The sequence below is a fragment of the Sapajus apella genome, unplaced genomic scaffold, assembly GCF_009761245.1.
Source record: "Sapajus apella isolate SASKATOON/1434 unplaced genomic scaffold, GSC_monkey_1.0 scaffold3, whole genome shotgun sequence".
NCBI classification, from domain to species: domain Eukaryota; kingdom Metazoa; phylum Chordata; class Mammalia; order Primates; family Cebidae; genus Sapajus; species Sapajus apella.
The window spans coordinates 67,164,923-67,191,137 of NW_022436943.1; the positions used below are offsets into that span (position 1 = coordinate 67,164,923).

The window sequence follows — 26,215 nt, forward strand, 5'->3', positions numbered from 1 at the left end:
CCTGCTCACCATGGAGGGCCCTGGAGACCACACTCACCCCCTGCTCACCATGGAGGGCTCTGGAGACCACACCCACCCCCTCCTGGAGACCACACCCACCTCCTGCTGAGTGATGGCAGAAGGTGCCAGGGGTCCGCTGTCTCTTTGAACATCACTGCTGGGGAACCCTGGGACTATCTCCAATCCTGAAGAGGCTCCCCTCCGTCACACGGCAGCTCTGGACAGGACATGTGCAAAGGTGAGACACTGGCAGCTGCTCCCTGGTACTTGGCGGTCACCTGCTGAGGACCCTACCCAGCCCAACCTGAACTGACCCTGGCTCTCCACAGTGGGACCCAGACCTCACCATTATTTTCCATGAGCACCTGGAAACCTTTCCCCAAATCCCCATGAGATGGGGGATGACATTGCTCCAACTTCAACACCGAGAACATGGACCCTCAGAACTGGACCCTGATGGGCCCCCATGCTGGGTGGGTGTGCCCAACACCCTCATCACAGGGCAACCAGAAAACAAACTGGCTGCCTCAAACAACTGGGCTCAGGCAGTCACACTTCTGAAGGCCGAGGACCTTCGACAGCCTGTTCTCACAGAACACGAATACTCTCCCTCCTTTCCTGACTTGCGAGAATGGTGGCCTCCTTGTCCCTTAGCCTGGGAACTTGGTGGTCACCCAGGGATTGTCCCACTTCGAGGGGACAGTTGCCCTTTTACTACTCTATTAATTGGGACAAGAAAAACTTTCAGTATTTATAAGGGGGCCCAAGTCACAGTAGTTCCTGAGGAGCCTACAAAATTTAAAAAGGGAAGGCCTTTAAAATAAAGGGAATGGCGAACAAACTCTTGGGAATTCACTTTCCTTTATTTTAAGAGTCTTGTTCTGTCCCCCAACTGGAGTGCAGTGGCTCAATCTTGGCTCACTGCAGCCTTAACCTTCCAGGCTCAAGCAATCCTCCCACCCCAGCCTCCTAAGTAGCTGGGATTATACGTGCCCACCACCACACCAGGCTAATTTTTATATTTTTAGTAGAGTCAGGATTTTACCATGTTGGCCAGGCTGATCTTGGACTCCTGGTCTCAAGTGATCCGTCCACTTTGGCCTCTTAAAGTGCTGGGATTACAGGCATGAGTGACTGCACCTCGCCCTTCGAGACTCTTTAGGTGTCTCCACTGGCACTACTTTTATTAAACATCGGCTGCCCACCAGCTCTCTCTTCTTCCATCATGGGAGTGGGCGCCTTCGTGCTCCTGGAACAAACCTAAGTCACCGGCCCTTCTGGCTGCAGCTGCCCACTGGGAACCTGTCCACTTGCCACTTACAGTAAAGACGGTGCACACCCCTCAATATCCCTTAAAACAAGGTGCTGCTGGCCTGTGCCTGCCATTAAAAACATGCTGAAGGTTAAGGTTCCAAAACCACAATCTCCCCTTTAGTAGCAGAGGCTGGCCTGTACTCCAACTTAGTTCCAAAGAGTAGTGCTTCATCATTAATCACTGAAACTGAAAAGCCCAAGTTTCTCCAACAAAGTCCCCTCTAACCAATACAGTAGAAGTGACAAGATATTCCAGTGGTCCCAGCTGCACACTTTGTGGTCCTTGGTTTGGCCAATATGCTTTATTCTACACCTATTACTGACGAATCTCAACCGCAATTTGCCTTCATTTTCAAAGGAACACATTATTCCTTTACTCAGCTTCCAGTGGGGTCCCTCAATAGCCCAGCCAGTGCCCAAAATCTCTGCAGACAAGACCTGCACCTCTTATACACTGTCATTTATGCCATTGTATCGATGATCTCCTGTTAAAAGGTCCCTCTGAAGAAGCCAATCACATTTACATACCACCATAGCCCAGCTGAAAAATCAGGGTTATGCTATTGCCCCACATAAAATACAGGAGCTACTGCCTTCAGTAAAATTCTGGGGCACTGTGTGGTCCGGTGCAGCAGATCCTATTAACTGTTAAACATAAACTACTGACACTGATACCACTCACGACTCTTTGACAGGCATATTTATTTGGATTCCTCGTGTTTTGGAGACAAGAGTTTCCATATCTTACTCTAATACCCAGACCCTTTTATGCCATAACCTATAAAGCAACCACCTCTCAGTGGGGAGTCTCCAGCAGCCCTCGCCTCGCCCAGCAGGCAGCCCAGCATGCATGCCTCCAGCGGGCCTAGGTCTCACTCTTGTGTGGAAGCTCTGGTGACACCCACTCTGCCTTGTGGAGTCTGCTGAGAAAACACGGTCCGGCTGGCTGCCCATGGGGTTCTGAAACGAGCCCCAAAGAGCAGCTGAATATGCCCCCTAAAAAGGCAAATTCTATCCGCCTATTGGGCACTATTAGAAACTGATGGTCCCACACTGACTGGAAATCCATCCCTGTGGACTCAAATCCCACAGCTCAGGACACCACAGCTCAGGACACCGCCCGCTCAGCACAGGCAGGTGCCCCTTACTACATGGAAATGGTGCTGTGGGACCAGGCTGACCTGACACACAGGGTCTTTCCAAACTCCAGGAGGGTGTGCCTTGACTCGTACCCGGTCCTTTGCTCACAGTGTTGGAGGACCTGGCCCATTCAGCCGAATTGGCAGTCCAGTGATGCAACATGCCTGCAAGTCCAAACTGCCTCCTGCCCATAGATTTACACTCAGTCAGGCAAGCGGACACAGGACGGTTTTCTAGTTCAGGGCAAGGCCTCATGGGGAACACCTGCTTGGGAAGAAGTTGCCTCCCAAGGCTTCCTCGCCTTAGTCCATGACGGATCACAATAAATGCAGGGTGACACTTGAAATAGCACCAGAGATGCACAGAGCAGGCCTCCCGGATAGGGAAAGCCAACTGGGGAACACCATCCATCCACCTATATCACTCCAACTTCAACACGAGAGCACAGGTTCACCCCCCACAGACTCCCATCATGACTCCACCCCCCCCCCACCCAAACTAGAATCACAAGGGTTGCCTCTGCCCCAACTATGGAATTGCAACTAGACTCCAACCTATAGGGCTCTCTACAAAATATAGACCCCAGGGACCCTATGAACCTTATTTTGCTGAAATAAACTATGCTTGACATATGAACTACATGGCAACGAAGATGCCCAAGGTGCTGAGATTAAGGCCTGGCCACTGCACTTGGCAACCTCATGTATTTTGATGCTGTAACCCCAGCACTTTGGGAGGCCAAGGCAGGTGGATTGCTTGAGCCCAGGAGTTTGAGACCAGCCTGGCCAATATGGTGAAACCATCTCTATTAAAAATACAAACATGATCTGGGCAAGGCAGAGCGCACCTGTAGTCTCACCTCAGGAGGCTGAGGTGGGAGGATCAGTTGAACCTAGGAGGGTGAGGATGCAATGAGCTGACATCACGCCATTGCACTCCAGCAGAGTAAGGCTCCGTTTAAAAAAAACCACCACCAGTGAGAACAAAGTTTAGCTCTGAATCTTCTCACGTTTTCAGGAAACCATCAAAATAACAACAGAAAAATACAAACATGCAAAATGAAGTTTTTTTTAAAACTACATTTTCAGGCCAGGCATGGTGGCTTACACCTGTAATCCCAGCACTTTGGGAGGCCGAGGCAGGTGCATCACCTGAGGTCAGGAGTTTGAGACCAGCCTGGCCAACATAGTGAAATCCTGTCTCTACTAAGAATACAAAAATTAGCCAGGTATGGTGGTGGGCGCCTGTAATCCCAACTACTTGGGAGGCTGAGGCAGGAGAATCAGTTGAACCTGGGACACAGAGGTTGCACTGAGCCTAGATGGCACCACTGCACTCTAGCCTGGGCAACAGAGCAAGACTTCATCTCAAAAAATAATAATAATAAAAATAATAGGCCGGGTGTGATGGCTCATGCCTGCAATCCCAGCACTTTGGGAGGCCGAGGCAGGTAGATCATGAGGTCAAGAAATTGAGACCATCTTGGCCAACATGGTGAAACCCGTCTCTACTAAAAGCACAAAAATTAGCTGGGCGTGGGGGCAGGTGCCTGTAATGCCAGCTACTCAGGAGGCTAAGGCAGGAGAATCACTTGAACCTAGGAGGCAGAGACTGCACTGAGCCAAGATCACACCACTGCACTCCAGCCTGGCGACAGAGAGCAATTCCATCTCAAAATAATAAAAATAATAAAATATAACTGCATTTTCAGGGACAACAGGAGGTAGCGGGAACTGGAGGCTGAGTTCTGCAGAAGTGCTGCCAAAGGCAATGCCAAAAGGGAACAGTCCCAGTAGCTGGAAGGTGCCACAGAAAAGCAGGGCTGCAGATGGGCCTGAGGTGGATGTCGGTGGTGTCCGGCAAGTACTCCTGTCCATAAGGAGCTGGCTCAACCCAGGAAAGAACATCTATGAGCGGGGCCAGTACTGGCGATGGCAGAGCCTTGGGGCAGGCCAACACAAAAGCCTCAGAAAGCTAAGTGCCCAGGGCACAGCCACAACAGCTCAGATGCCAGCAAAATATAACTTGTACAAGTATATGCCTGTGACCAGCTGCACAGAGGTACACACACACTCATATGCACACTCACACACACATATACTCACATGCATAAACATATAAACACATACACACAGATGCAGATACATATACCCATAATCAACAACCTCTACTCCCAAATTAGCAAATACATAAAGAACCAAGAAAATAGAGCACGTTTTTGTGAGAAAAGAAAATCAACCATCTGACCCTGAAATCAATCAGATGTTGAAACTAACAGACAAGGATTTAAAAACAGGTATTATAATTATCCTCAGTGGAGCAAAACATGAAAATCTCAGGGAGTGAGAAGTCTCAGCAGAGACACAGAAATAATAAAAAAGAATAAAATAGTCATTCTGGAACCGAAAAACACAATTTCTGAAATAAAGCATTAATTGACGGACTAACAGCTGAATGGGCTCAATAAAGGAAAGAGTAAGTGAACTTGAATTGAGATGAACAGAAATTATCTTGAAAATACAGATAAAAAGATGATTAAAATAATAAACAGCCTTAGAAATCTGTTAGATAATTCAAAGGGTCACTAATAATTGGTATTTCAGGAGACCAGAGAGAGAATGGTACAGAAAGAAATTTGAAGAAATAATGGTCAAAAATTTCCCAAATTTGATGAAAGACAGAAATCTGTAAGATGGAGATGCTGTGTGAACACCAAGCAGAGTAAAAACAAAGAAGCTGGTGCTGCAGCACCTCAGAGTCCACCTGCTGAGAACCAAACCTACAAAGAGCTCGTCCTGAAAGCAGGAGACTGACCTACTACACCATGACCCAGTGAGTCTGCGAATGGCTGACTCCTCGAGAACCACGGAGGCCAGAAAAGAGTAAAATAGCATCTTTAAAGTGCTGAATGGGAAAAGGAAAAAAAAAAAAAAAAGCAAAATAAAGGTGCTTTCATACACGAGAAAACAAAGAACTGAGGCAGCAGACTCACACCACAAGAAATGTAAAGTTCTTTACGGCTGAAGGGAAATGACACCAGCTAGAAACTCAATCAGAAAGGGATGCAGAGCACTAGAGATGGAAAATCTGGGGAAACGTGAGATTTTTAAAAAATTAATACTTTAAGAGTATTTCAGAGCAATATTAAGCAGAAAACACAGTTCCTACATACCCCACCGCACCCCCACACAACCTCCCCCACTACACAGTGGTACAGCATCACAATGCATCAGCCCACAGGGATACATCATTATCTACAATCTTAGTTTAGGGCTCACTCTTGGTGTCGAACGATAAACATACAGTGGTATGCATCCACCACTGTAGTATTACACAAACGAGTGTCACTGCTCTAAACATCCTCTGGCTCTGCCCTGCTCCTCTACTCCTTGGCACCACTGATTTTTTAAATCTCTCCTTAGTTTTGCCTTATGCAGAATGTCAAGTAGTTGGAATCATACAGCACAGTTGTCCCTTGGTAAACAAAGGGGATTGGGTCTGAGACCCCCCACCTACGCCCAGATCCGTGCATACTCAAGTTCCACAGCTGGCCTTTCAGAACTTACTTTTATGAAGTCAGCCATCCGTACATGTGGGTTTCGCATATGTTTGGTTGAAAAAAATCCACATATAAGTGGACCTGGGAAGTTCAAACCCATGTTGTTCAAAGGTCAACTGTATAATCTTTCCAGACTGGCTTATTTCACTTGGTATTTAAGGTTTATGGTTCTTCTATGTTTTTTCATAGCTTGTAGCTAATTTATTTCTATTTATTTATTTAGAGATGGAGTCTTGCTCTGTTGCCCAGGCAGATCATGTAGTGGCATTATCTCAGCTTTCTGCAACGTCCACCTCCTGGGCTCATGCAATTCTCCTGCCTCAGCCTCCTGAGTAGCTGGGATTACAGGTGCGTGCCACTACACACAGCTAATTTTTGTATTTTTAGTAGAGACAGGGTTTCACCATATTGGCCAGGCTGGTCTTGAACTCCTGACCTCAAGTAATCCACCTGCCTCAGCTTCTCAAAGTGCTGGGATTACAGGCGTGAACCACTGCACCCAGCCATTTTTTTTTTTTAGCTTTGAATAGAATTCCATTGTCTGGATGTACCACTGGTTTATTTATCCGCTCATCTACTGAAGAGCATCTTGGTTGCTTCCAAGTTTTGGTAATTATGAATAAAGCTGCTATAAACATCTGTGTGCAGGCTTTTGTGTGAACACACATTTTCAATTCATTTGGGTAAATACAAAGGGACAAAGTTGCTGGACTATACGTAAAGGTATGTTTAGTTTTGTAAGACTGTCGAACTGTTCATTCCCACCTGCAATGAATGAGAGTTCCTGTCCCACATCCTGGTCAGCACTAGGTGTTTTCAGTGTTGGGAATTTTGGCCATTCTAACAGGCATGCAGTGGTATCTCACTGTTTTAACTTGCTTAATGACATATTACACTGATCTTCTCATAACGCCCACTTGTCATCTGGATATCTTCTTCCATTCAGAGTCTATTCAAGCCTTTCATTTATTTTCGAAATTGCGCTGCTCATTTTCGTGAGTTTTTTGCATATTTTGGATAACGGTCATTTATATGTACCTTTTACAAATATTTTCTCCCAACCTATGGACTGTTTTCTCATTCTCTTGAAGTTGTCTTTTACAGAGCAGAAATTTTTAATTTTAATGAAGTCCACCTTGTCAATTATTTCTTCTATGAATTGTGCCTTAGGTGTTGTACCTAAAAACTCATTGTCAAACCTAGGTCACCTATTTTTTTCCTATATTATCATCTATAAGTTTCATGGTTTTGTGGTTTACATTTAGGTTTATGATCCATTTTTCTATGGAATGAAATGTGTCCTGCTCACCCAAAATTCACATGGTGAAACCCCGAGCCTCAATGTGATGACGTTTGGAGATGGGGCTTTTGAGAGATAATTAGAGTCAGATGAGGTAATGAGGGTCATCATGATAGGATTAGTGCTCTTATAAGAGATACAGGAGAATTTGCTCTCTCTTTCTCTTTCTGCCATGTGAGGACACGGTGAGAAGGCAGTCGCCTGTAAACCAGAAAGAGACCCCTCACTAGAAACCAACCATGCTAACACACTGATCACGGACTTCTAGCCTCCAGAACTGTAAGAAAATAAGGCCGGACACAGCGGCTCACACCTGTAATCCCAGCACTTTGGGAAGCTGACGTGGGTGGATCAACTGAGGTCAGGAGTTCGAGACCAGCCTGGCCAACATGGCAAAACCCTGTCTCTACTAAAAGTACAAAAGTTAGCGAGGCATGGTGGCAGCTGCAGATACTGAGTAGTATCCCAGCTACTCAGGAGGATAAGGCAGGAGAATTACTGAACCTGACAGGTGGAGGTTGCAGTGAGCCAAGATCATGCCACTGCACTCCAGCCTGGGGGACAAGAGTGAGACTCCATCTCAAAAAAACACGAGAAAAGAAAAGAAAGGAAAAGAAAAAGAAAGAAAAGTTTGTGGCTTAAGCATACAGCTTGTGGCATCAAGTCTGAGCAGAATAAGATACACACACACACACACACACACACACACACACACATTTAGATGGAGTTTTGCTCTTGTTGCCCAGGTATGAATGCAATGACGTGATCTCGCTCACCACAACCTCCACCTCCTGGGGTCAAGTGATTCTCCTACCTCAGCCTCCCGAGTAGCTGGGATTACAGGCATGTACCACCATGCCCAGCTAATTTTGTATTTTTAGTAGAGAAGGGGTTTCTCCATGGTGGCCAGGCTGGTCTTGAACTCCTGACCTCAGGTGATCCACCCACCTTGGCCTCCCAAAGTGTTGGGATTACAGGCATGAGCCCCCTCACCTGGCCCAAGACACATTAAGTTAATTTTTTGTGAAGGGCTTCTAGATTTTCTTTCTTTCTTTCTTTTTTTTTTTTCTTTGCATGTGGCGGTTCAGTTATTCCAGCACCACTTGTTGAAAAGATTATCCTTTGTACTTTGAAGTGTGTTTGTTCCCTTCTCAAAGATCAGTTGCCTCCATGTATGCAAGTTTTTATCTGGGCTCACTGTTCTGTTTCATTGATCTATTTTTTTTTTTTTTTTGACCAATACCACAGTGCCTTGATTACTGCAGCTTTATAGTAAGTATTAAAATTGGGTAGTATGGCCGGGCGCGGTGGCTCAAGCCTGTAATCCCAGCACTTTGGGAGGCCGAGGCGGGTGGATCACGAGGTCAAGAGATCGAGACCATCCTGGTCAACACGGTGAAACCCCGTCTCTACTAAAAATACAAAAAATTAGCTGGGCATGGTGGCGCGTGCCTGTAATCCCAGCTACTCAGGAGGCTGAGGCAGGAGAATTGCCTGAACCCAGGAGGTGGAGGTTGCGGTGAGCCGAGATCGCGCCATTGCACTCCAGCCTGGGTAACAAGAGCGAAACTCTGTCCCCAAAAAAAAAAAAAAAAAAATTGGGTAGTATAGAGCCAGGTGCGGTGGCTCACACCTGTAATCCCAGCACTTTGGGAGGCTGAGGTGGGTGGATTCCCTGAGCTCGGGATTTCGAGACCAGCCTGGGCAACATGGTGAAACCACGTCTCAAAAAAAAAAAAAAAGGAATTGGGTAGCATGGGTCTTCCAAACTTGCTCTTCTCCTTCAACGTTGGGTTGACTATTCTGAGTCTTCTGCCTCTCCAAATAAACATTAGAATCAGTTTGCTGAGATCCACAAAATAACCTGCCATGTTTTTTTTGTTTTTTTTTTTTTGTTTTTTTTTTTAAAGACAGGGTCTTGCTCTGTCAGCCAGGCTGGAATATAGTGGCATGATCATAATTCACTGAAACCTCAAAATCCTGAGCTCAAGCACCTCAGCCTCCCAAACAGCTGGGAATATAGGCACATGCCACCATGCCTAGCTAACTTAAAATTTTTTTTTGGTAGGCCGGGTGCAGTTGGTCACACCTGTAATCCCAGCACTTTAGGAGGCCACGGCAGATGGATCATGAGGTCAAGAGTTCAAGACCAGTCTGGCCAATATGGTGAAACCCCATCTCTACTAAAAAATATAACAATTAGCAGGGTGTGGTGGTGGGCACCTGCAGTCCCAGCTACTCGGGAGGCGGAGGAACCTGGGAGGCGGAGGTTGCAGAGAGCTGAGATTCAGGCCAGCTCTCTGCACTCCAGCCTCGGCCACAGAGTGAGACTCTGTTTAAAAAAAAAAAAAATAAAAAAAAAAAAATAAATTTTTTTCTTTTGTAGATTCATGGTCTTGCTACATTGCCTAAGTTGGTCTTAAACTCCTGGGCTCAAGCGATTCTCCTGCCTTGGCCTCCCAAAGTGCTGGATTATAGGTATAAACCACCACAGCTGGCCCCTGAGATTTTTTTTTTTTTTGAGTCAGTCTTGCTCTGTTGCCCAGGCTGGAGTGCAGTGGCATGATCTCGGCTCACTGCAACCTCCGCCTCCCGGGTTCAAGTGATTCTCCTGCCTCAGCCTCCCAAGTAGCTGGGACTACAGGCACATGTCACCATGCCCAGCTAATTTTTCGTATTTTTAGTAGAGACGGGGTTTCACTGTGCTAACCAGGATGGTCTCCGTCTCCTGACCTTGTGATCTGTCCACCTCAGCCTCCCAAAGTGCTGGGATTTCTGGCGTGAGCCACCATGCCCAGCCACCCCTGAAATTTTGATTGGGATTGTGTTGAATCTATAAATCAATCTGAGAAGAACTGACATCATGGTAATACTGAGTTTTCCTATCCATGAACACAGAATATCTCTTCACTTGTTCAGTTCTTCTTTGATATATTTTTATCAGTCTAGTATTTTTCCTCATGGATTTTGCATGTAATAATGTGTTTTTAACTTCAAATTCCACTTCTTCATTGCAAGTATAAAGGAAAATGACTGATGTTTATATATTAACCTTGTATCCTGCAACCTGGCTATAATCACTGATTAGTTTCAGGAGTCTTTGTTGACTCATTCAGATTTTCCACACAGATGCTCATCATTTGTAAACAGTTTTGTATCTTCCTTCCCAATAGGTATACCTTTTATTTCTTTTTTTGTCTTATTGCATTAATTAGGACTTCTAGTACAACACAGCAGTGGTGAAAGGGGAAATCCTTGCCTTGTTCCTAATCTTAGTGAGAAAGCTTTGAGTTTTTTTTCCCCCCATTAAGTACAATGTTAGCTGTTGGTTTTCTGTAGATGTTCTTTAGCAAGTTGAGGAAGTTCCTCTGTATTCCTAGTTTGCTGAAATTTTTTTTTTCTTTTTTTTGATACGGCATCTCACTCTGTCACCTGGGCTGGAGTGCAGTGGCACAATCTTGGCTCACTGTAACCTCTGCCTCCTGGGTTCAGGAGATTCTCCTGCCTCCCGAGTAGCTGGGATTACAGGCATACACCACTACGCCCAGCTAATTTTTTATATTTTAGTAGACCAGTTTTCACCACGTTGGCCAGGCTGGTCTCAAACTCCTGACCTCATGAATTGCCCACCTCAGCCTCCCAAAGTAATGGGATTACAGGTGTGAGCCACCACGCCCAGCTGTTTGTTGAACTTTTTTTTTTTTTTTTTTTTTTTTGAGACGGAGTTTTGCTCTTGTTACCCCGGCTGGAGTGCAATGGCACGATCTCGGCTCACCGCAACCTCCGCCTCCTGGGTTCAGGCAATTCTCCTGCCTCAGCCTCCTGAGTAGCTGGGATTACAGGCACGCACCACCATGCCCAGCTAATGTTTTTGTATTTTTAGTAGAGACGGGGTTTCACCATGTTGACCAGGATGGTCTCGATCTCTTGACCTCGTGATCCACCCGCCTCGGCCTCCCAAAGTGCTGGGATTACAGGCTTGAGCCACCGTGCCCGGCCTTGTTGAACTTTTAATCATGAATCTAGGTTGGATTTTGTCAAATGCTTTCTCTGCATCTACTGATATGACCATGTGATATTTCTGCAGCCTGTTGATGTGGTATATTACATTACATTAATTTATTTCCTAATATAGGACCAGCCTTGTAAACCTGGGACAAATCCCACTTGGTCATAGTATGTAATTCCTTTTATACATTGTTGGATTTGATTTGCTAATATTTTGTTTGGATTTTTGCATTTATGCTCATAAAAGATGTTTGTCTGTAGTTTCCCTTTCTTGTAATGTCTGTTTGGTTTTGGCATTTGGGTGGGTAGCGCTGGCCTCATATAATGAGTCAGGAAGTATTCCTTCTGTTTCTGTCTTCTGGAAAAGATTGTAGAGAACTGGCATAACTTCTTCCTTAAATGTTTGGCAGAACTCATAAATGAACCCATCTGAGCCCAGTGGATTCTATTTTGGAGGGTAGTTAACTGTTTGACTTATTTAATAGACACAGCCCTATTCAGATTATCTATTTCTTCCTGTGTGTGGGAGGTTGTAACCTTCAAGGAATTGGTTCCTTTCATTTAAATTACGAAATTTGGGCACGGAGTTGTTCACATTTTTTCATTGCCTTTTGAAAGTCTCTGGAACATCTCTGCAGTCATGTCCCCTCTTTCATTTCCATTATTAGTATTTTGTGTCCTCTCTTTTTTCTTGGTCTGGCTACAGGTTCACTGATTTTATTGTTTTTTCAAAAAACCAAAAACCATCTTCTGGTTTTGTTGATTTTCTTTTGTTTTTTTTTTTTTTTTTGAGGCGGAGTTTCACTCTTGTTACCCAGGCTGGAGTGCAATGGCGCGATCTCGGCTCACTGCAACCTCCGCCTCCTGGGTTCAGGCAATTCCCCTGCCTCAGCTTCCTGAGTAGCTGGGATTACAGGCACACGCCACCATGCCCAGCTAATTTTTTGTATTTTTAGTAGAGACGGGGTTCCACCATGTTGACCAGGATGGTCTCGATCTCTTGACCTCGTGATCCACCCGCCTCGGCCTCCCAAAGTGCTGGGATTACAGGCTTGAGCCACCGCGCCCGGCCTTGATTTTCTGTTTTCAATTTCATTGATTTCTGCTTGAATTTTTATTTCTGCTTACTCTGGATTTAATTTGCTCTTCTTTTTCTAGTTTCCTAGGGTGGAAGCTTACATTACTGATTTTAAATCTTTCCCATTTTATTTTCTTTTTTTAAAAGATGGGGTTTCACCATGATGGCCAGGCTGGTCTTGAACTCCTGACCTCAGGTCATCCACCCACCTCGGCCTCCCAAAGTGCTAGGATTACAGGCTAAGCCACTGTGCCCGGCCTCCCATTTTCACATATATGCAGTCAATGCTCTACATTTCTCTCTAAGCACTGCATTCACAGCATTCCACACATTTTGATAAGTTTTATTTTCATTTTCACTTAATTCAAAATATTTTAAAATTTCTCTTGAGATCTCTTATTTGACTCACATGTTATTTACAAGTATGTTGTTTACTTATTTACTAAATTGTTTATTTATTTACTAAGTACTTCAGGATTTTCCAGCTATCTTTCTGGTTTCCTTTCCAGTTTAATGTTATTGTGGTTTAAGAATACACATTGTACGATTTCTATTCTTTTAAGTATGTTAAAGTATGTTTTGTGGTCCAGAATATGGTCTTAGTGAATGTTTCAGGAGCTTGGCAGGAATGTGCATTTTGCTATTGCTGGATGAAGCAGTCTATAGATGTAAATTATTCCCAGCTGAGGTGACGGTGCTGTTAAATTCAACTACATCCTTGCTGGCTTTCTACCTGTTGGATCTGTATATTTACAATAGAGGCTGCTGGAGTCTCCAACTGCAGACAGTGAATTTGTCTATTTCCCCTTGTAGTTCTATCAGTTTTTAGCTCACATAATTGTTGTTGTTGTTTTTGTTTTGAGACAGAGTTTCGCTTTTGTCGCCCAGGCTGGAGTGCAATGGCACAACCTCGGCTCACTGCAACCTCCAGGTTCAAGCGATTCTCTTGCCTCAGCCTTCCGAGTAGCTCAGATTACAGGGATGTGCACCACACCCGTCGAATTTTGAATTTTTAGTAGAGATGGGGTTTCTCTATGTTGGTCACGCTGGTCTCCAACTCCTGACCTCAGGTGATCTGCCCACCTCCACCTCTCAAAGTGCTGGGATTACAAGGGTGAGCCACTGTGCCCAGCTGTTTTTGTTTTTAGAGATAGGGTCTCACTCAGGTCACCCAGCCTGGAGTGCAGTGACATGATCATGGCTCACTGCAGCTTGAATCTCCTAGGCTCAAGTGATCTGCCCACCTTGGCTTCCCAAAGTGCTGGGATTACAGGCATGACTATCGTACCTGGCAACCTATTTTTTTCTTGAGATGGAGTCTCACTCTGTTGCCCAGGAGGCAGTGCAATGGTGCAATCTTGGCTCACTGCAACCTCCACCTCACAGATTCAAGCAATTCTACTGCCTTAGCCTCAAGTAGCTGGGATTACAGGCGCACGCCACCATGCCTGGCTAATTTTTGTATTTTTAGTAGAAACAGGGTTTCATCATGTTGGCTAGGCTGGTCTCAAACTCCTGATCTCAAGTGATCTGCTCTCCTTGGCTTCCCAAAGTGCTGGGATTACAGGTGTTGGCCACGGTTCCTGTCCAATCTCACATATTTTGATGCTGCTGTTAGGCACGTACACCTTAAGAACTGTTGTTTTCCTGGCAAATCAACCACTTTATTATCATGTAATGCCCTTCTTTACCCCATAACTTTTCTTTCTCTGAAATCTGCTGTGTCTAAAAATAGTAAGATACTTCTGCTTTCTTTTGATTCCTGTAAGCATCTTTCTCCATCCCTTTACTTTTAATATATATGAGTTTTTATATTTAAAGTGCACTTTTCTTTTTTTTGTTCATGGCAAGATCTTGTCATGACACAGCAGGTTTCTTTTTCTTTGCAATGGGGTCTGGCTCTGTTGTTCCAGGCTGGAGTGCAGTGGTGCAATCACAGCTCACTACAACCTCAACCTCCCAGGCTAAAGCAATCCTCTCACATCAGCCTCTTGAGTAGCTGACTTATAGGTACACACCATCACACCAAGCTAATTTTTTTTTAACTTTTTGATGAGATGAGTTTCTCACTATTTTGCTTAGGCTGGTCTCAAACTCCGAGGCTCAAGGGATCCTCCTGCCTCGGCCTTCCAAAGTGCCTGAATTTTAGGTGTGAGCCATCATGCCTGGCCGAAGTTGGTTCCTTTTAGAAAACACAGCTGGGGGCAGGCACTGTGACCTGCAATCCCAGTGCTCTAGGAGGCCAAGGCAGGAGGATTGCTTGAGGCTCAAGAGTTTGAGGCTGACCTGGGCAAAACAGTAAGACCTCATCTCTACAAAACTAAAACAACTGGATGTGATGACACATACTTGCAGTACCAGCTGCCCGGGAGGCTGACGTAGGAGGACTGAGTGAGCCCAGTAGGTTAAGGCTGTCATGATCAAGCTACTGCACTGTAGTCTGAGCAACAGAATGAGACCTCATCTCTAAAAAAATAAAAAACTTTTGAAAAGGGGGATTATTGGCTGGGTATGGGGCTCATCCCTGTAATCCCAGCACTTTGGGAAGCTAAGGTGGGTGGATCTCTTGAGACTAGGTCGAGATCAGCCTGGGCAATATGGCGAAACCCCATCTCTATGAAATACAAAAATTAGCCACGTGTGGTAGTGCATGCCGGTAGTCCCAACTACTCAGGAAGCTGAGGTAGAAGGATCACTTGAGCCTGGGAGGTCAAAGCTTTCAACAGACCGTGACTGTGCCACTGCACTCCACCCTGGGGGACAGCATAAAACGCTCTCTCAAAAAAATAAAAAAATAAATTTAAAAAGGTGATTATTGATGTTGCCAAATTAACATCTACCGTATTTGTTACCATTTTCTACTTTTTTTTTTTTTTTTTTTTTTTGAGACAGAGTTTCACTCTTGTTACCCAGGCTGGAGTGCAATGGCGCGATCTCGGCTCACCGCAACCTCCGCCTCCCGGGTTCAGGCAATTCTCCTGCCTCAGCCTCCCAAGCAGCTGGGACTACAGGCACGCGCCACCATGCCCAGCTAATTTTTTGTATTTTTAGTAGAGACGGGGTTTCACCATGTTGACCAGGATGGTCTTGATCTCTTGACCTCGTGATCCACCCGCCTCGGCTTCCCAAAGTGCTGGGATTACAGGCTTGAGCCACCGCGCCCGGCCTTACCATTTTCTACTTTTGCCCTTGTTATTCATTCCTATTTTTGTTTTCCATATTTATTCTGCCTTTTGTGGGTTTACAAGAGCATTCTATTATGCGTAATTCCATTTTGAATCCTTTTTTAGAGTATCAACTATACTTCTTTAATTTTTTTAATTGGTTTGCAATCTGCATTTACAGCTAATCCAAGTCTACTTTCAACTAATACTCTCTGGGAAGTCCTGTCCCTTTTACTAATGAGCCTATCAAAAAGGCATTCTTTATTTCAGTTACAATGTTTTTGCTCTCTAGCATTTAAAAAATTCTAAAATTTATTTTTCTTCTTCTTTTTTTTTTTTTTTTTTTTTTTAAAGAAAAACAATCTCACCATGTTGCCTAGACTGGCCTTGAACTCCTGGGTTCAAGCAACCCTGCTACACTGAGTAGTTGCAAACACAAGTGTGTACCACCACTTCCAGCTTCTTAAAATTTCAGTCTCTCTGCTTACATTATCAGTCTGTTTTTGCAATCTGTCTACTTTTTCCGTTAAAGCCCTTAGCATGTTAATCATAGTTTTAAAAAAATTCCTGGTATGATTACTCCAACACTGCTGCCACATCTGACTCTGGTTCTAATGCTTGTTCAGTCTCTTCAAACTGTATTTTCTCCCTTTTAGTATGCTTTGTAATTTTCTGTTGATAGGTAGGCATGATATACTGGGTAAAAGGAATTGCAGTAAATAGGGCTTTAATGTTTTCAAGTGTTGGGTGGGAAAGTGTTCTTTCATATTATGAGTAGGTCTTAGTCTTGCTGAACTTGTGTCCCTGGACCATGAATTTCCCAAGTGCTTTTCGGCTTCCCCTTACCCACCACTGGGTGAGACACAACATCTAGAAGCAGCTAGTGTTAGGTATTTCCCTTCTCCCAGGAAAGTTAAGTTCTGATAAAATCACCAGCAGGTTAGGCTCTGGTGAAACAGTTTCTCCTGAGGGCAGGTCTTGCTAAGAACAGAATGCTCTGGTGTATTCCCAAGTGGTCCCTTTCCCTTCCTCCTGCCAGAAGCACAAAGAGTTTTTTCTCTGATATTCAGTGTGAGTACCTGGTAGAACTCCTGGGGGTAAAACTCACAAAAGCATGGGGTCCTCCCATGACAGGGTTCCCCTGGTTTTTTTTTTTTTTTTTTTTCCCCCCAGAGTTGTCCACACTGAGCCTCTAGCAATTTGCCAATTACATTTTAGGTTTACCCATCTGGCCACTGGTTCCTTAGGAGATTCCTGTTCATAAGTTGTGATTCTTTGTATCTGCCTGTTTACCTCTCCTTTTTTTTTTTTTTTTCTGAGACAGAGTCTCACTGTCACCCAGGCTGGAGTGCAGTGGTACGAGAGTTCCAGCAGTTCTCCTACCTCAGCCTCTCGAGTAGCTGGGATTATAGGAACCTATCACCAAGCCCAGGTAATTTTGTGTTTTTAGTGGAGACAAGGTTTCACCATGTTGGCCAGGTTGGTCTTGAACTCCTAGCCTCAAGTGACCCACCTGCCTTGGCCTCCCAAAGTGCTGGGATTACAGGTGTCAGCCACCATACCTGGACATACCTCTCCAATTCTGAGAGCAGATATTTGTCCTCTGATCTCACACCTCTCTGATGGAGCTAAGATTTGTTGATTTTTCAGTTTGTTCAGCTTTTTATTTGTTAGGACACAGTGATGACTTCTAAGTTCCTTACATGCTAGAACAGCCAAAAGACTATTTTTTTGGCCTTTTTCCTTTTAATTTTTTATAAATTATGTAACTGTTTATAACATTGTCTGAAATTATAACATTGTCTTTCTGAGTTTAAAATGTATGTAGATGTATTACACATAAGAACCGTAACAAAAAGGATGGGAGAGATGGTTACAAGATTTCTGGATTTATGTAAAGTAATACATAAATGAACTATAAGTAAACTGTGAAAACTTAAGTATATATACTGTAAACCCTAGGAAATCACTGTAAAAAATAATGCAAAAAGATTACATAAAAAGAAAATAAAATTTAAATGGAATTCTAAAAAGTATTCAAATAACTCAAATAAAAGCAGGAAACAGGAATTTAAAAAATAGAAAAGGTAAGTGTAAATAAAAAATAAAATATTATCCACAAGTGCCTTCTGAACCATATCAACAATTACATTAAACATTAACAGACTAAACACTACAATTAAAAGACAAGGATTGTTAGGATGATGAAAAAAACAAGACCCATTGCATGATATCTGCAAGAGATTCACTTTAAGTATAAAGACACAGGTTCAAATTAAATGGATGAAAGAAGATATACTATGCTAACAGTAAGTATAAGAAAGATGGCGTTGCTATGTTAGCATTAGATAAAATTTATTTCAAAACAAAATGTATTACCAAAGACAAAGAGGAATTATCTTATCTCTCATAATGATAGTCATAAGTGCAAATGAACCTCATAATACAGCTTTAAGATACATGAAGCCAACACTACAAAAATTAAAGGGAAGAAAAGACAATTCCATGATCATACTTCAGGTATTTTAACACCTCCCTCAGCAACTGAAAGATTAACTAGACAAAAAAAAAAAAATCAGCAAAGATACAGAAGACCTGAACAATATCATCAACCATCTTGACTTAACTGATATTTATCCAACCCCAAAATGGCAGAATACCCATTCTTCTTCAGTACACACGGTACTTGTATCAGGAGAGACCACATTTGGGGGTCATAAAACAAGAAGCAACAAATATAAAAAGAATGAAATAATACAGAGTATGTTCTCTGACCACATTGGAATTAAATGACAAATTAATAACAAGATAACTAGGAAAACACCAACTATTTGGAAATTAATGCATGTCCAAATCATCACTGGGTCAAAGAAGAAACCACAAGAAAAACTAGATAACATTTTGAACTAAATGTTAACGAAAATACAACATACTAAAATTTTGTGAGATGCACCTAAAGCTGCAATTTGAGAAAACTATATAACTTTACAATAATCTTAGCTCTTAAATGTGGAAACCAAAGGGTTTATTCAACCAATTTTGAATGTGCACAAATATGGGGTATATTTGTCACAAGCCTAGAAGACAAGCTCCAGTCAACCAAGAGATGGGGAAATTTTTGGTAAAATGACCAGAGGTAAACGATTATTAATAACATACTTAACTGCAGATATAAGACAGTAACAAAACTGCGGATATGAGTGGTAAAGTGTTATATGTTCTGACAATGGAGAAACAATATAACCAGCAAAATTTGGGAAAGGAATGAGGAAAAAAAGGGAGAAAAATAGAACAAGTCTATTGACTGTCTCAGTAGCTGGGAGTCAAAGATAATACTTAGAGCTGGCATATCAAGCAGTAGATGTATATTCAACAGAACAAAGGTAAACATTAATAAAAGAATACTACTGGTCAGGTGCAGTGGCTCACACCTATAATCTCAGCACTTTGGGTCACTTGAGCTCAGGAGTTTGAGACCAGTTTGGACAACATGGCGAAACCCTGACTCTACAAAAGTACAAAAACTAGCCAGCCATGGTGGCATGTCCCTGTAGTCCCAGCTATTGGGAGGCTGAGGTGGGAGGACTCCTTGAGCCTGGGAGGTGAAGGTTGTAGTGAGCTGAGATTACACCACTGTACTCCAGCTTGGGTAATAAGAGTAAGACACTTTCTCAAAAAAAAAAAAAAAAGACTAGTACTGACTAAAATTGGCGAATGAAGGACAGAATGGGGTGAAGAATAAAAAAGGACATGGTAGAGAACCAATACCTATTGTCAAAAGGAAAGAAGTGTATTATTAAAGAAGGGAATGAAAATGTTATCAAGGTAATCACCAAAACAAAAATATGATCAGTACATACGTACATATATTTACATACATATATACACATATATATATATGTATATACATATATATATATATATATATATGTTTTTAAAGCAAAGAAACAGACCAGCAAGATAAAACTTTTAAAGCAGGTGCACGTGCTCACATTTGTAGAGGGGGCTCTAACTGTGAGACTGCCCCTGGAGGAGGACATTAACACGAATACCATCCCCCAGCTGTCCCTCACTTGGAGCCTCTGAAGGCAGGATTGGGAGGCTGTGCCTAGGGTTAGCATCCCATCCACTCTCACCTTTCTGGCAGCTTTTCAAGATCTCTGGTTCCTCAACTCCCAGAAGATTCAGGACCCAAAGTTCCTTTCCTTGCTCCAGCTGGGAGATCAATTCCGGCTTAGGGACAGGGAATCCTGTTGAGGGTGAGAACACTGGTGAGTTGGCATGGCCTGGGGAGCTGGGGCAGGACACTGCCCACTGGGTCTTCCAGGCCAGGTGAGGAGGGATGTGCCCTGTGTGCACGTGTGTACGCCTGCATGTGCGTTGGTCAGGGAGCCCATGGGCTGAGAGGGAGTAAGAAGGAGAATCCACTCATTAGCTCTCCTGCTGCTGGAGGGACACCAGTAGGGCCACTGGCAACAGGGAGTGAAGTCCCTAGAAGTGGGGAGCAAGGCAGGTTTTTCCCATGGGGAATTTTCCTTCTGTTGAGATCACACTGATACCTGGGGACAAGGGGCAGGACCCTCTTCTCTGGGATCCAAAAAGCCAAAGCAGCCTCCCAAGCTCCTTAGAAGCCCCCACTGCGAACCAGGCCAAGTGCAGAGAGCCTCACCCAGAGAGGCCACGTTCCCATAGTTCTCCAGCATCACATCCCTGTAGAGAGCCCGCTGCTGGGGGCCCAGCTGCTGCCCCTCCGCCTGAGAGAAGTACACGGCCACATCCTGGAAGGTCAGCGGCATCTCCTGCAACAACACATCACCGCTGCCCGGGCCATGCCCACTGGGCAGCAGCCTGCGCTAAAAGGCCCTGGCCTGGTGGAGCCCCACCACCCAGAGCCCTGCTGTGGTCAGTACTGTGTATCAGCAGGTCCCTGATGGGGCAGCTGACAACACTGAGGACCAGCCGACTGCAGCCACATGGGGACCCAGCTGAGCTCAGAGCCCCTCTCCCTGCGGGAGGACGAGTCTGCAACTCAGACTCAGAACCCTTTCCTCAGGGTTGCTACAAGCCCCTGGCTGGCCTTACCAGCTGCCAGGCTCATGGCACCACAGGAGAGCAGCTTCTGACCGGGATGGGGATGAAGATGGTGAAGAGGTAGAAGAGGAAGGAAGGTTAACTCACCTGGTGCCCTGGAAGCTGGAGTGTGGCTGCCATTCTGTGCGCATGGGCTGCTGTGGTGTCCAAAAGAAGACGGGAGACTGCCCCGGCCTGAAGTCTCCCCCAACTTACCTTCAGTGGGGAGAACTCAGGCTCAGCCCCATTCCACCACGGGTGTGGAAGGATGGCCAGGAGGCGGAAACTGATTCCCGGTGCGGCCTCCTGGGTCGTGGGACGCGGGTCACTACGCAGCATGGGCCGAAGTGCCCTACAGCTCAATCACCCCTAAAACCCCACACCGGCCGGAGCCAGAGTCCGGGGTGGGGCGGGGTCCAGGGACGCCCGCTCAAGGCTGAAGGCCGGCAGTTGCCGTGGTCCAGACCTGCCGACGGCCCTGCAAGTGGAGCGCAGGACCGTTCTACCTGCCTGGGCCAGCCTGGAGCAGAGAGACTCCACAGGGCCGAGGACGGAAGACGGCGGGGGAGTCGGTGGGGGGCTGCCGAGGGCCCCAGGTCCCGGGCGAAGCCGGAAGCCCGCTGCGGTCCCAGCCCGGCCTCTGCAGCCCGTCGGGGGCTCCCGCGGCGCCCAGAACGGCCCCTCCTGGACTGGCCGCCGCCTCCCCACCCGCGTGACGCTCCTTCCCGGTCTGACACCGCCCCACCTGTTCGCTCGGCCCGGGGCAGCCACCTGGACCGCGCCGAGCCCGAAGCGGACCCGCCCACAGCACCGGGTCCAGAGCCGGAGAGGGGGCAGGTCCAGGCGGAAGCGCGCGGACCGGACCGAGCTGCGCAGCTGTCCCGCCCTCTGCTGGCCTAGGTGCGCCTCAGAGAGCGCCGGAACCGGAAACAGGCCGCGGTCCCGCCCGCATTCTTCCGGGGCCGCTCTGGGATGACAGGAGGCCCGCGCTGTCTATGGTTCGCGGGCCAGAGCCCGCGGCCGCTGAGGGCGGGTCTCGGGCGGCGACGCTGCGCTCTCGGGCCGCGTCCCCCCAGCCCAGGCCCTGAACCGCAACCCGAACCCCAACCCCGCTGGGCTCCTGGCTCCCCGGTCGGTCACCACACCCCGTGTGTCCAGATTCACCATCACACCAAAAAGTTACTTACGAAGATGGTCCAATTATTGGGGCTCAGAACGCACGCCCCAAAATGAAGGCCTGGGAGGCAGCGTTTTCCCGCGACCTTCCCGGCCCTCCGGCCTCAGTCCTGCTCCCCCGGAGGCCCCTCGCAGAGCGGGTCTCTGACTGACGCCACCCCGCCTTCCTGTGTAGCCGCCGTCGGGTCCGCAGTCCCAGCCTCTCGGGAGGCCGAGGCCGGGGGGTCGCTTGAACCCGGGAGCGGAGGTTGCGGGGCCTCGAGGTCGCGCCACTACCCTCCAGCTGGGGGACAGCGAGACTCCGCCCCAAACATAAATGAATAAAAATAAATCCTGTGTCTGTCTTTTCTTAAAAAATGTGCCTTTTGTGAGTTGGTTTTCCGTGAACCTTCGGAGGGCGAAGAGGAGCTTTCCCTTGTCCCTACGCCGTAAAACGGGGTTTAAAAAACAGCCTGATAAAGGTGAGGAGGCCAGCTTGGGCGGAGGAGGAGGAAGAAGTGAAGGACAGCCAAGGGCCATCTTGTCACCCTGAATACAGTGTAGGCCCTGTACGCACTTTAGAATCAAGTCACAGATTTTATGCCTGAACTTGAGGCAATCAAGGACGATGGAGAATGTCTAGAAGCCTAAAGCGCCATGCAGAGTCACATGTGATTGAGAAGATGCCATACATTATTCACATCAGTGCTGGGGCTGTGCATGCAGGAGCGTGTTTAGTGCTGTGTTGAAAATGAATTAGGCTGCACATAAAGAGCCTTAAACACTTCAAGTAGTCAGGGAATCTACAGAAATAACAAAAGTTGCAAAGACAGAGGTGCCCATCCTAGAATTTGTTGTGTGGATTTTTTTTTTTTTTTAATTTTTTGAGATGGAGTCTTGCTCTGTCACCCAGGCTGGAGTGAGTAGCATGCTCTTGGCTCACTGCAATCTCTGCCTCCTGGGTTCAAGCGATTCTCCTGCCTCAGCCTCCTGAGTAGCTGGGATTACAAGTGCCCGCCACCACGTCCAGCTAATTTTTGTATTTTTGGTAGAGACGAGGTTTCACCATGTTGGCCAGGCTGGTCTCAAACTCCTGACCTCAGGTGATCTACCCGCCTCGGCCTCCCAAAGTGCTGGGATTACAGACATGAACCACCATGCCCGGCCATGTGTGTTTTTTAAATAATGGGAAGAATTTGGAAAATACCTAGTTATTCATAAAAGGGAAAATGGGAGATAATTATGCTTTCTGCAGCAGAGAAATAGATAAATCTATTGTTTTCTCTACACTCAGTTGAATATTGTGCAGCTGTTAGGTGTGGTTTTTGAAGATATTTTATTGGCAGAGGGTAATGCTTATGAAATAGAATGTGAAAAATAGAATACAGAATTATATTTATGATATGATCTCAGTTGTATATATGGGTGTTTAAGTTCACACACTTAAGAAGGTTTCCAGAGATAGGGACCTAGGCTGGTTTGTTCACTGCTCAGTCACCAGCCTGGAACATAGTAGGCACTCTATCAGTATTTGGGAAGTGATTGAAAAAGATGTAAAAGGCTGAAAATAAATACATCATACTAGTTGTAAGATTGCAGAATATTTGATTTCCTTTTTTTCTTTTTCAAATCTCCTACAAGGGGTGTGTAATCACTCTGTGACTGGTGGATGCAGGCTTTCCTAACTGATATTTTCTATTTATAGGGCTACCAACAGCCAAGCATCCAAGCAATGCCTAAGCAGCGATCCAGCAGCTGACAGGGTTACCAGCATCACTGCCACAGATGCTAGGCTGGTTTGACACATTTACGTGGATTTGGTCAGCAGTGAGCACGAAGGATATAGATTGTTCAGCTCCACACTGCAGCCAGGAAGTGGTGTGTCAGCTATACCCCAAGGAGAGGCAAGGGGAGTATCCCAGACACAGCCAACCAGGGGTGCTGGTGTCACTGTCCTTTCTTACAAGGTTGCTTGTTTCCTTAGTTTCAGGAGGAGCCTCTAAGCATCCTGCCAAGCTCAGCTCACACGGTGGCAGACTTTGCCTCACAGCCTATGTGAAGATGTCTGAGGTCCTCAGGGCCCATGGCAGAGCTGTTCCCTACTCCCCTGACCTCCCTGTTTCTAAAACCAGCGGGCTCTTTGTTTTTTTTTTTTTTTTTTTGAGACGGAGTTTCACTCTGTCGCCCAGGCTGGAGTACAGTGGCATGATCTCGGCTCACTGCAACCTCCGCTTCCTGGGTCCAAGTGATTCTCCTGCCTCAGCCTCCTGAGTAGCTGGGACTACAGGCATGCGCCATCACACCCAGCTAATTTTTGTATTTTTAGTAGAGACGGGGTTTCAGCATGTTAGCCAGGGTGATCTCAGTCTCCTGACCTCGTGATCTGCCCGCCTTGGCGTCCCAAAGTTCTGGTATTACAGGCGTGAGCCACTGTGCCCAGCCAAACCAGTGGGCTTTTTATTTCTTCTTTGAGACAAGGTCTCACTCCGTCGCCTAGGCTTGAGTGCAGTGGCACGATCTCAGTCACTGCAATCTTCACCTCCCTGGGCTCAAGCATCCTTCCACCTCAGCCTCATGAGCAGCTGGGACCACAGGTGTGTGCCACCACACCCGGCTAATTTTTTTTTTTTTTTTTTTTGGAGACGGGTTTCACTCATGCTACCCAGGCTGGAGTGCAATGGCACGATCTCGGCTCACCGCAACCTCCGCCTCCTGGGTTCAGGCAATTCTTCTGCCTCAGCCTCCTGAGTAGCTGGGATTACAGGCACGCGCCACCATGCGCAGCTAATGTTTTGTATTTTTAGTAGAGACGGGGTTTCACCATGTTGACCAGGATGGTCTTGATCTCTTGACCTTGTGATCCACCCGCCTCGGCCTCCCAAAGTGCTGGGATTACAGGCGTGAGCCACCGCGCCCGGCCTGTTAATTTTTTAATTTTTTTTTTTTTTTTTGTAGAGACAGAGTCTTTCTCTGTTGCTCAGGCTGGTCTCAAACTCCTGAGCTCAGGTGATCCACCCGCTTTGGCCTCCCAAACTGCTAGGAGTACAGGTGTCTGCCACGGCGCCCAGCTACTGGTGGGCATTTTTTAGTTTTCCTTTACTTGACCTCTCAGCGATATTTGACACCATGCGCTGCCCATTCTTCTTGAAACAGTCAACTTCCTTATATCAATAACACCGCCTTCCGTCATTTTCCGCCAACCACTCTCAATCTGCTTTGCTACCTTCTCCTCTACTCAGTGTCTGTCCTGGGCTTTCTTCCTTTATTCTACATCTTCCTCTAGGAGAGTTTACCCTCTCTCATGTCTTCAGTTGCTACTTACACGTAAATCACCCCACTTAAAAAAACTCCATCTTAGACCTCTCTTCTGTGTTCAAAACTTTGGAAATATGTACTTAACATATTTACCTGTTGGCTGGGTGTGGTGGCTCACTCCTGTAATCCCAACACTTTGGGAGGCCAAGGTGAGTTGATTAACTGAGGTCAGGAGTTCAAGACCAGCCTGACCAACATGGTGAAACTCCCATCTCCACTAAAACTACAAAAAATTAGCCGGATATGGTGTCGTGCACCTGTAATCCCAGTTACTCGGGAGACTGAGGCAGGAGAATTGCTTGAACCCAGGAGGTGGAGGTTGCAGTGAGCCGAGATCACAGCACTGCACTCCAGCCTGGGCGACAGAGTGAGACTCCATCTCAAAAAAGAAAAAAACAATGAAAAACCCAACATATTTACCCAGGCCTAACATCCACAGCAAGCAGTGCCTGAGAGGGCAATATGGACTCGGGGCCAGGGCAGGCCCTTGTTCTCACTCCTCACATTCATGACAAATACACCTGTATCTTGGGAAATTCTGGGGAGGAACATTCAGACCCTCTTTCCGCTGTAGCCTGTCAGGAGGAGTGGCAGGAAGAGAATGACTTCATCGGGAATCGTTACCCTGGGGGACGCATGGCAATAACAAGGGTCTGTATCTTCCTCCCTGCTCTATGAGGCACATTCCGTACTTGCATTACCAGTTTCCATGTACAAAACACCAGAATTCAGGCAGCTGGAAGTTATTTTTATTACTTATAAAGCCAATTAGGGGCTGGGCACTGTGGCTTTCACTTGTAAGCCCAGGCTTTGGGAGGTTGAGGTGCAAGAATCACCCAAGGCCAGGAGTTTAACACCAGCCTGGGCAACACAGTGAGACCCCCATTTCTAAAAGAGAAAATAAACAAAATCAAAAGAAAGCCAATCAGGGACCATGATTTTGCATCTGCAGCCACAGGTGCCTGCTAACTGTCCTGAGAAACTGACCCTCCCAGTCATAGGTAGAAGTTTCTGCCCTGGCAAAAAGCAGACCCAGAACATTCTGCCTGATCCCAGGAAGGCTTGAAGGACAAAGAAGCTGGAGGGGCGTGAGCTACCTGTTCCAGGTTCCT

The 26,215-nt window shown here is 46.1% G+C and overlaps 1 protein-coding gene across 4 annotated transcripts in view; it reads right to left on the minus strand.

The window, feature by feature from the left end:
* Positions 1-21,524, minus strand: part of ZNF251 (zinc finger protein 251) — a 37,386-nt gene extending 15,862 nt beyond the window's left edge. Inside the window, exons 1-3 of one of the 4 annotated variants that reach the window (XM_032256704.1) lie at positions 20,742-21,524; positions 20,233-20,362; positions 19,700-19,813 (exon numbers count right to left, since the gene is read on the minus strand). In XM_032256704.1, the coding sequence (XP_032112595.1) occupies positions 19,700-19,813; positions 20,233-20,362; positions 20,742-20,972 (475 nt within the window). In that variant the 5' untranslated portion in view covers positions 20,973-21,524. Of the gene's footprint in view, positions 1-99; positions 218-19,699; positions 19,814-20,232; positions 20,400-20,741 lie in introns of those variants that run through there. The other 3 variants (XM_032256714.1, XM_032256724.1, XM_032256731.1) reach the window with 3 other exon arrangements.
* Between the last annotated feature and the right edge of the window lie 4,691 nt (positions 21,525-26,215).